The sequence below is a fragment of the Apis dorsata genome, unplaced genomic scaffold (genome assembly GCF_000469605.1).
Source record: "Apis dorsata unplaced genomic scaffold, Apis dorsata 1.3 scaffold_227, whole genome shotgun sequence".
Lineage (NCBI taxonomy): Eukaryota > Metazoa > Arthropoda > Insecta > Hymenoptera > Apidae > Apis > Apis dorsata.
The window spans coordinates 354,936-365,456 of record NW_006263509.1 but is presented as its reverse complement, the minus strand read 5'-3'; the positions used below and the strand labels follow the sequence as shown (position 1 = coordinate 365,456).

The following is a 10,521-nucleotide window of genomic DNA, read 5'->3' as shown; positions in this document are numbered from 1 at the left end:
TATATATATATATATATATATATATATACATATAAAATATAAACAAAAAAATACTATATATATATTATACTTTGCTCTTTTCTTTTAACTTTCATATAATAAGCTTTACATAATTCAAACTAAAATTAATATTTGTTGAAAATAAATTAATATTTTTTTGTATAAAATAACGAATTGCGTCGACTAATGCATTAAAATTAATAATATCAAATTATGCAAATTTTATATGAAATATTTTTTTTAAAAAAGTAATTCTCGAATTACTTTGTATCTTATCGTATATTACATATCGATGAAGTAATGAATATTATCATTTTATTTTAAAATTTGTATTTATTTTATTTTTAAAATAAAATGTGTAAATAACATAATTTAAATAAAATTGTATTTTACTTTGTATTATTATTATTATAAACATTATTTATATATATCTTTAGAAAAATTATTCGTTAATTTTTCTATAATTGCAAATATAATTAATAATATATTTTTCTACTTATAACTACTTTTCTAACATTCAATATTTATTGATAAAAAATGAATATATATTCATTCAAACTAAAATATCTTTTAATCCAATAATTATTAAAATTAAAATATAAATTAATTTTTATTTTAAGTAAAGTTGTTTTTAAAATAAGATGTGTTTATAATTATTACATTCACTTGTGCTCTACGTTTAATATTTAAAAACTTTTGCAAATTCATATTAATTATATCATATTGCATTTTGTTACGAGTCCGATGTCTGTTGCCTATCTAAAGGAGGACAATTCATATGCCGAAGATTTCGCGGGCCAACCATACCTTCCTGTACTTTTGCGCATTCACTCAACCATACTGCAACGCTAGCTACTTCTTCAGCTGATAGCCGAGGTCCAATACCTGATATTAAATTAAATTATAATGGGTATATATAAAAATTTATAATAATATATAATTATATCGTGTAAAAAATATTTAATTTATAAACAATCATAAAATATAAATTATTTCAAATCATTTTATAATTAAAAAAAAACGATTTCATTTCATTATAATTAATGGTTCTTAATTGTCTCACCAGGAACATTGGGGTAGTACTTGAATAATTTTGGATCTAAAGTCTTCTTCTTTTTCCTTTTTTCGCTTATATTTCTATCTTCTGTACTTCGTATACTATGTTTCTTACTATAATTCTCTTCTGATGTACTGCTATTAGTCGCGTTCTTCGCAGATACATTTTCATATTTATTTAATTTCTGTTCATCATTAGAATCTATTTTTTTACTTGATTCAGCATCATTAACAAAAGTCTCAGATTCCATTCTTAACAGTTTCTTACTATACAAATCTTGTTTCACTTCATCTTCAATTGTTTTTTTGTAATTAATATAATTGTCGCTCAATTGTGGTGTTATGTCCGCTGTAAAAAATTTTTTTTCTAAATTAAGTGAAAAATATATATATAAAAAAATAATTATTAGATAAATTTACTTCTTGAAGAATCGATATCTTCTCTTGATACTAATTCCAAATCTAAATTCATATCAGCTTCAGTATCTTGGCTCGTAACTGAACAAGCACGATCTATAAAAAACTTTTCCTTGTTTTTTTCTTGAATTCCAAAATATTCAGAATCCCATATAATAAATTCTGTTGGATCTTCATCGGCAGGATCTCTTTCACTTCCATCACAACGAAGTCCCGCTAGATATCTAGAAAATACATAAATATTAATATTATTAATCATTAATTTATTTAATAAAATATATATAAAATAATATTAAGTATTGTAAATATTAACATTATATATTATATAAATTTATTATATACCCATATATTTCCAAAAAAAATGTAATAGGAACCATAGCAGATCCACCTTCAGGTTCATGAGTGAACAGTTCACAAATCATAAGCATTGTTTCAAAGAGACTTGAATTTAAAAGTCCAACGGCGATTGCCAAAAATTTTTTTACTTGGCATTTTCGTCGAAATTTTCCTATCATCAAAATTAAATTTAGATCTCGACGATCCAAACACAAGCAGTCCCATCGTCTTAAAATCGTTTCCACAGGTAAAAATTTATTATAATCTGTTCGAAAAACATTATTTTGAAAATACAATTTTAATAAAAAAAAAAAAAGATATCCGCATAATTTGAAAATATTTCCATTTATATTTTATTTCTATTTATTAAAAATTATTTAAATATGTAATGTACAGCATAGAATGTCTTTGAATATTATTACGAAAATAATCGATAAAAAGTAATATATATATCGCTATAATGTAGTATAATATTTATATTCAAATGATTATTACCTCCAAATTGTCGAAGTAAAATTCTCAGGAAGCCGAAAGTCAAACCGGAAGCTGTATTCGGTGGTGGATATTCCAATCTCAATTTCGTAGGTGGTTCTTCTCCATCGGCCAATGCTCGAAAATACGAACTGGACCATAAAAGTAAATCGTACGGTTGAGTTCGAATAGCCGCCTTACAAAATTCCTTTAAAATTAGTGGTAAATTAGGTGGTACAATAACTTCATGTTCTGAAACTGATTGTTCTGCAAGAGACATTTCTCAAATTTTAGCAAATATCGATCTATTAAGAACAAAAACTTTGAAAAGAAACAAATTAAAGTTCTTAAAATATTACAGTACGAAATGAGCCTAAGATTAACTTGGATAACGTAGTAGTATACAGTAGTGCACCGTGTCAAGTATACTGTTTGTTACCTGTTCGCGAATTTGTCGTCTAGGAAACAATATCGATGGAAAATGATCAATTTTTGATAAAAATAATATTTTTTTCTTTCATCGATATTCATTCTATCTTAAAATATAAATATATTATTATTATTCTTTTTATAATTTAAAAATATAACAAATTATAATTATATTTTATAATTATATTTTTTTAATAATTACATTAATATTATTTAATTTCATGCAAAATATTAAGAATATAAAAATAAAAAATGAATAAAAATATTTACAAATATATATTTTAAAATATATTATTTAAAAAAAGAATTAATTATCATTTCAAATATACGAATTTTACTTCAAAACTTTTCATTAAGTGAAAAAAAGTATAGTATATATTATCAATATAATTTCTATCAATATAATTTCAATAAATATGTTTGAAAATACACAATACTTGTTTAAAATATATTTGAATATTCCCTCTCGTAACGTGACGTATTCGACAGATACTTATAGATGGCGTTATTTATAGCATAGTTTTGGAGGGATAACACGATCCACTATGGCGGTGATTGATGTTATGCGTTTGTGATCAGCACGGTGAAGATCGAATCTAATACACGAATACTCAATTAAATCAAGCACATATTTAAATATATGTTAAATTAATTAAAACTTTACTTGTGCACATAAAAAGTACGTCACAAAAACAATCAAAATGTCAAAACCGGACGAAAATGCAGACACAGGAGATACGGGAGACAATTCAAATGGATCTTCGGCCGAAACCACGTCGTCCCGAGGTGGTGATTTTGAAACAAAACTAGAAACTGATCGAAGTAAACGATTTGATTATTTACTAAAACAGACTGAAATATTCTCCCATTTTATGACAAATAATCAGAAAGATAAGGCTGGGAGTCCATTAAAAGTTAAAGCTGGCAGACCTAGAAAACAGCCAGAAAATCAAGCGAAAACTGATTCCGGTGATCATAGACACCGTAAGACAGAACAAGAAGAAGATGAAGAATTATTGGCTGAAAGTAATGCCAGTGTTGCGCCAACGACGCGTTTCGAATCTTCGCCACATTACATCAAATCCGGTGAGTTACGAGATTATCAAATAAGAGGTTTGAATTGGATGATATCATTATACGAGCATGGTATCAATGGAATTTTGGCTGATGAGATGGGTCTTGGTAAGACTCTTCAAACTATTTCACTGCTAGGATACATGAAACATTTTAGAAACATTCCTGGCCCACATATAGTCATTGTTCCCAAATCTACTTTGGCAAATTGGATGAATGAATTTAAAAAATGGTGTCCAAGTTTAAGAGCAGTGTGTCTCATTGGAGATGCAGAGACTCGAAATACTTTCATTAGAGAAGTTATGATGCCTGGAGAATGGGATGTTTGTGTAACATCTTATGAAATGGTTATAAAAGAAAAATCAGTGTTCAAAAAGTTCAATTGGCGTTATATGGTAATTGATGAAGCTCATAGAATAAAAAATGAAAAATCAAAATTGTCAGAAATCTTAAGGGAGTTTAAAACAGCCAATCGTCTTCTATTAACAGGAACACCTTTACAAAATAATCTTCATGAACTATGGTCCTTGCTCAATTTTTTATTACCAGATGTATTTAATAGTTCAGATGATTTTGATTCTTGGTTTAATACTAATAGTTTCTTAGGTGATAATTCTTTAGTTGAAAGATTACATGCTGTCCTTCGACCATTTCTTTTAAGACGTTTGAAATCTGAAGTAGAGAAAGGACTTAAACCTAAAAAAGAAATTAAAGTATACATTGGTCTTAGTAAAATGCAAAGAGAATGGTATACTAAAGTACTTATGAAAGATATAGATATAGTCAATGGTGCAGGGAAGATTGAAAAAATGAGATTGCAAAATATTTTAATGCAGCTACGCAAATGTTGTAATCATCCATATTTATTTGATGGTGCAGAACCTGGACCTCCTTATACAACTGATGAACATCTTGTTTATAATTGTGGTAAAATGGTAATCTTGGATAAATTATTGCCAAAATTACAACAACAAGAATCACGAGTTCTCATATTTAGTCAAATGACTAGAATGTTAGATATTTTAGAAGATTATTGTCATTGGAGAGGTTTTCAATATTGTCGTTTAGATGGTAATACAGCACATGAGGATAGACAGCGTCAAATTAACGAATACAACGCACCGGGAAGTGAGAAATTCATTTTTATGCTATCAACTCGTGCCGGTGGTTTAGGTATTAATTTAGCAACGGCAGATGTAGTTATTATTTATGATTCTGATTGGAATCCACAAATGGATCTACAAGCAATGGATCGAGCTCATCGCATAGGTCAACAAAAGCAAGTTCGTGTATTTAGGTTTATCACAGAAAATACTGTAGAAGAAAAGATAGTCGAACGTGCGGAAGTTAAATTACGTTTAGATAAGTTAGTTATTCAACAAGGACGATTAGTGGATGCGAAACAAACAGCGTTGAATAAAGATGAAATGTTAAACATGATCAGGCATGGCGCAAACGAAGTGTTTGCATCTAAAGACAGTGCTATTACAGACGAAGATATAGATACCATTCTTCAAAAAGGTGAAGCTAGAACCGAGGAGATGAAACAGAAATTAGAAAGTTTGGGTGAATCTTCTTTGCGCAACTTTACCGTAGATGCACCCACGGATTCTGTCTATCAATTTGAAGGTGAGGATTATCGCGAAAAACAAAAAATTCTTGGTATAGGAAATTGGATAGAACCACCGAAACGCGAGCGTAAAGCCAATTACGCAGTTGATGCATATTTCAGAGAAGCTCTTAGAGTTTCAGAACCAAAAGCTCCAAAAGCACCTAGACCCCCAAAACAACCAATTGTTCAAGATTTCCAATTTTTTCCGCCACGATTATTCGAATTACTTGATCAGGAGATATATTACTTTCGACAAACAGTTGGATATAAAGTTCCAAAGAATCCAGAGCTTGGATCGGATGCTGCCAGAATTCAAAAGGAAGAGCAACGTAAAATAGACGAAGCTCAACCTTTAACCGACGATGAAGTTGCGGAAAAAGAGAAATTGCTAACTCAAGGATTTACGAATTGGACAAAAAGAGACTTTAATCAATTCATAAAAGCCAATGAAAAATATGGTCGAGATGATATCGAAAATATAGCTAAAGAAGTAGAAGGAAAAACTCCCGAAGAAGTCATGGAATACTCAGCCGTTTTTTGGGAACGTTGTCATGAATTACAAGATATAGACAGAGTAATGGCTCAAATTGAACGAGGAGAAGCAAAAATACAAAGACGAGCCGGAATCAAAAAAGCTTTGGATGCCAAAATGGCAAGGTACCGTGCTCCTTTTCATCAATTGAGGATAGCATATGGAACAAATAAAGGTAAAAATTATACCGAGGAAGAAGATCGATTTCTCGTGTGTATGTTACACAAGCTTGGCTTTGACAAAGAGAACGTATATGAGGAGCTTCGTGCCACAGTCAGATCGGCGCCACAATTTCGTTTTGACTGGTTTGTGAAATCGCGCACAGCTTTAGAATTACAACGGCGATGCAATACATTGATCACATTGATCGAACGTGAAAATCAAGAATTGGAAGAACGAGAGAGACAAGAAAGGAGGAAAAAAGGTGGCAGTATTGGAGCAAAACCCGCGTCGAAACGGAAACAGGAAAATTTGCCGGCACCACAAGATAAACCACGAAAAAAGAAAAAATAAAAAGAAGAAATACGCTTCATTTAAAGAGCACGAACTTGACCTGTAATAATTTTTCCATCATTCATTCTTCTTCAAGATATTAACGATTTATCATCGTTTTAAATTCAAAGGGACCTGTAAAAGCCGCAACTTCGTTCTTTTTCATTCCCTACAATCTATATTTCAATATAATTTGACATGCTTTTTTTTTTTAATGATAAAAATCATGAAGAATCATCTTTAAAAGTCATGAAGAAAACTAGTTAACAATAGAACAATGTATCTAATATTAACAAACATAGGTTGACAGCAATATTCGAAATGGTTTTGCATGTGTAACCTTGGCAAGATAACTTTTTATATTTATACGTATCAAGTGATTTCAATTCACCTCATGAATGTTAAAGTCAAGTTATAGTTATTTGACATTGATGAAGAAAAGTGAGACTTTTTTTTATATATATATATACTTAATTATCACGAAAACGTTACACACACCACCATCTATGTATTACACAAAACCACATACGTACCTTGATTTAATTTTACACGAATAATTGTAATGCAATATTACGTGAACGATTTTATTTATTTGCTATGATTTTAGGCATTGTAATTCGTTTTAACGAATAAAATATATGCCGCATCATATAAACATTCAATGTGTTTGATCAATTATTAATTATTACCTTATTATATGAAAAAAACAAATTAAAAAATATTTGAAGATAGTGAATAATATAAGAAGAAAATTTCAATTGTGTTTATATATATATGATTATATTTATTAATTTTAGAATTCATAGCAATAAGGAAAAGAAAAATATAACTCAAATTACTTATTCCTAAATTAAATTTTATAGAAAATAAGAGTAAATAACATAGTATCCTAATTCTACATAAATTCATATATTTTAAATACCATTTTATTATGGATATTTTATGATAACAAAAAATTAATTATCGAAATCAAATCATACTAAGTTTTGTATTTGCAAGAAAACTTTAATCTTCATGAAAAATGTTTATTGCATTCTAGCAATAATATTTTTTCATATTTTTCATATTTATTCAATAGTATCTTATTGAAAATTTTTAATTTCATAATTACAATAAAAAAGAAATTTTTAATTACGAGAAATTATAATTTTAAGAATATTTTAATCAGTATACTAGTTATACATTTTTTTTTATAAATGCGTAATTAAACTATTGACTATATTTTATAGTTTACGTATAATTTTAAAAAACATTATTAAGAAATTATATTGTAAATTCATCGAAGTATTATAAAAAAAACATGAAAAATATGTCTTTTAATAAATAAAATGTCAAAAAAATATTTAAAATTAAAAATTAAATTTTTATTACTGTGTTATATTAACATTATAAAAAATAAATTTTTAATAAATATTGAAAGATAAAATAGAATAATTAATTAAATATTTCTTTCTTCTTTTTCTGGTTAAATTAATTTTTAGATTATAAGAGTTATTAATATCATCATGGGCTATTCTAATCTATTTTAATAATAGTTAATATAACAATTAACAGTTTTAATTGATACTGATTTTTAAGAATGAATTTCTCATTATTTTAGTATTAATAAAATAAAGTATCAAATTAAATATTTTAACAGATAACAAATATTTTACATAATATTATTTCACATTTATACTAAGATATGACTAATATCACTAATCTAAAAAGAAACAAATTAAAAATATTGTTAAATTACATCAAAGGATATACAGAAAAATTTGCAAGAAATTGAAGTGTGTCATTTTATGATAATTGCTTATCCTATTTTATTTTTTTTCAATTTACTTTGATTTTCTTTTTTTTTTTTTTATTTTTTAAATATTTTTTTAATGTATCGCTATTTTAATTTACTACACATACTTTCGGAAATGTTACAGCAATATCATTCTGTCTGAGATTAATCGGCAGTAGAGTACATTTAGTTTACAATAAATGTAATATATTCATCAATAATTACAATTATTAGAAATAATAATGTAATTTTCTATAATGTTATACATATAAATCACTTATGGCAAGGATTGGCCCAACTACAAGTTATTTTAATATATATAAAATTATCCATACAACTTAGATAAATTACATTTCGTATTTGGTTAGAAATAGAAAAAAATTATACAAAGAAAGAAAAATTAAGCGAAATAGGAAAGCATGTTATTTGAGATTATATATTTAAAAATAAAAAATATATTTTTTTTTAATTTTAAAAAAAGAAAAAAATAAAAAAATTATTAAATATTATAATTTTCATTTTGTAAAACTTGATAATCGTATGAAAAACAGAAGAAAACATAGAACAATATTTTATTTTTCTCATAATATTTGAGATATAACCCATACCAAAAACGAAATTTACTTTATATATACATATATTTGCATATGTATATTTCTTTTTCTTTTTATTAAATTTATATAATAATTAAGATAAAAATGTCTAAATAACTAATAATAATAATAATCTAATAAACTAATAAAAATAATAAAAAAGTTATATATTTGAAATAAATGAATGATAAAAATAATAAATAAAATTTAATGCATTACTGATTAGATAGCGTATCAATGGGCCTAATTAAAATATGAAAATATAAATTTATATTTCCGATTAACACATTTTTTATATTGACAATTAGCAGTTACGATACACGATCAAAATTTGATGTCTCTATAAATTCATTCTTAAACCTCATTCTTTAATATATATTATTGCAAGTGTATATCACTTGACTTTATTAATATTCTAAAGTTTGAATGATTATATCTGTCTACATTTTAAAGTTTGCAATAATGGCAATAACAATAGTAATACCAATAAATTACATAGCGCGATAAACAATTTTTTATCCCGCTTATGTATTTAATATAAATGTATATATATGTATATATAAATATATAATGTATAATATACATATATATAAATATATATACAATATATTTTTTGTACCTAATACGTATACTACAATTTATTATCTAAAATCTACAACTCGATTATAATTGCTCTGCGATGTCAAAGAATTTAGCATATACGCAGTTCATTTCCATTACAGAATTTGGATATTTTTCTTTTTACAATATTGTATTAAATTTTAAATGAATTTCGATTATATTATAGACAATAATTATAACTATGCATGCTTAGAAGTTATTTATTTGAAATTTTTAATTTTTCTTGAGTAAATGTGCACATAAAAATTCCTAAATTTTTTTATTATATATAATTTTATTTTAGTGCTTTTGCAAGAAACCAATTTTCTTGCACAGATATTGTTTCACTTATTTTATAATTCTTACGTACGTTTCATTACATACATAGTGATATAGAGAGATAGATAGAGATAGATTGAAAGAGAAAAAGAAAGAGATTTCACTCAATTTGAGTAATGTTTCGGAACAATCAACTAAATTAATCTTACTGTTAACATTATAAAATATACAAGCCTAGCCTATTTCAAAAAATATCAGCACATCGTAGACTTAATAATAATAGTTAATATAACAATAGTACGATATTCACTGGAAATATGAGACACACAACATGTTTAATAAATAAAATGTGCATATTATTTTAACAATAAAAAAAAAGTTTGCATTTGTTGAAAATGCAAAATAAAATTCGACATTGTATCGCAGAAATTGAGTTTTAAGTTTAATAATTGAGTTCACAGTGGTCACTTTTTATTCAATAAACAAAATCCTTGAATTATATAAATTTATATAAATTATATAACTTTCAAATTATTAAAAAAACGACAAAATATTAAAAAAATTTCTTTTTTCATTTACATTATATTTATTTATGATTTTGCTATTATATAAATTTTTTTGAATTAAAAATTTATTAATCATTACACTTAATAAAGAATAGAAAATGACCATCACACTCAATGAAGAGTAAAATGTTTCAAATAAATCACGTAAATTAATTATACATTAACAGGTACTTAAACTGTGATATATAATTATTATTATTATTATTATTATTATTATTATTATTAATATTAATATTATTAATGATATTAATATCAATAATAATAATAGCAATGGCGATGTCTCATTAGGG

At 25.7% G+C, this 10,521-nt stretch overlaps 2 protein-coding genes across 3 annotated transcripts; one reads left to right on the top strand and one right to left on the bottom strand.

Moving 5' to 3' along the window:
- Positions 1-483: 483 nt before the first annotated feature.
- On the bottom strand, positions 484-2,738 carry LOC102672064. Of its 2 annotated transcripts, none has more exons than XM_031510425.1 (5): positions 2,305-2,738; positions 1,816-2,074; positions 1,477-1,697; positions 1,064-1,423; positions 484-885 (listed from the first exon to the last, which is right to left on the bottom strand). In XM_031510425.1, exons 1-5 carry the CDS (start codon positions 2,558-2,560, stop codon positions 734-736), a joined length of 1,248 nt encoding a protein of 415 aa, XP_031366285.1. In that variant the 5' UTR covers positions 2,561-2,738; the 3' UTR covers positions 484-733. The 2 variants fall into 2 exon arrangements, with proteins under 2 accessions (XP_031366285.1, XP_006615661.1); XM_006615598.1 differs by having other exon boundaries at positions 1,064-1,405.
- Positions 2,739-3,232: 494 nt separating this feature from the next.
- Positions 3,233-7,078, top strand: LOC102671945 (chromatin-remodeling complex ATPase chain Iswi). The gene has a single exon (XM_006615597.2). The coding sequence runs from the start codon at positions 3,411-3,413 to the stop codon at positions 6,438-6,440; it is 3,030 nt and encodes a 1,009-aa protein (XP_006615660.1). The 5' UTR covers positions 3,233-3,410; the 3' UTR covers positions 6,441-7,078.
- Positions 7,079-10,521: the final 3,443 nt, after the last annotated feature.

What these genes read in the sequence shown, in the direction of transcription:
- LOC102672064 (XM_031510425.1), bottom strand. Translation starts at nt 2,560, where the DNA reads ATGTCTCTTGCAGAACAATCAGTTTCAGAACATGAAGTTATTGTACCA. An exon ending in TTTACTTCGACAATTTGGAG is followed by an intron (nt 2,075 to 2,304) that starts GTAATAATCATT and finishes TTTTTCGAACAG; the next exon opens with ATTATAATAAATTTTTACCT. An exon ending in TTTTTTTTGGAAATATATGG is followed by an intron (nt 1,698 to 1,815) that starts GTATATAATAAA and finishes TGTATTTTCTAG; the next exon opens with ATATCTAGCGGGACTTCGTT.
- LOC102671945 (XM_006615597.2), top strand. Translation starts at nt 3,411, where the DNA reads ATGTCAAAACCGGACGAAAATGCAGACACAGGAGATACGGGAGACAAT.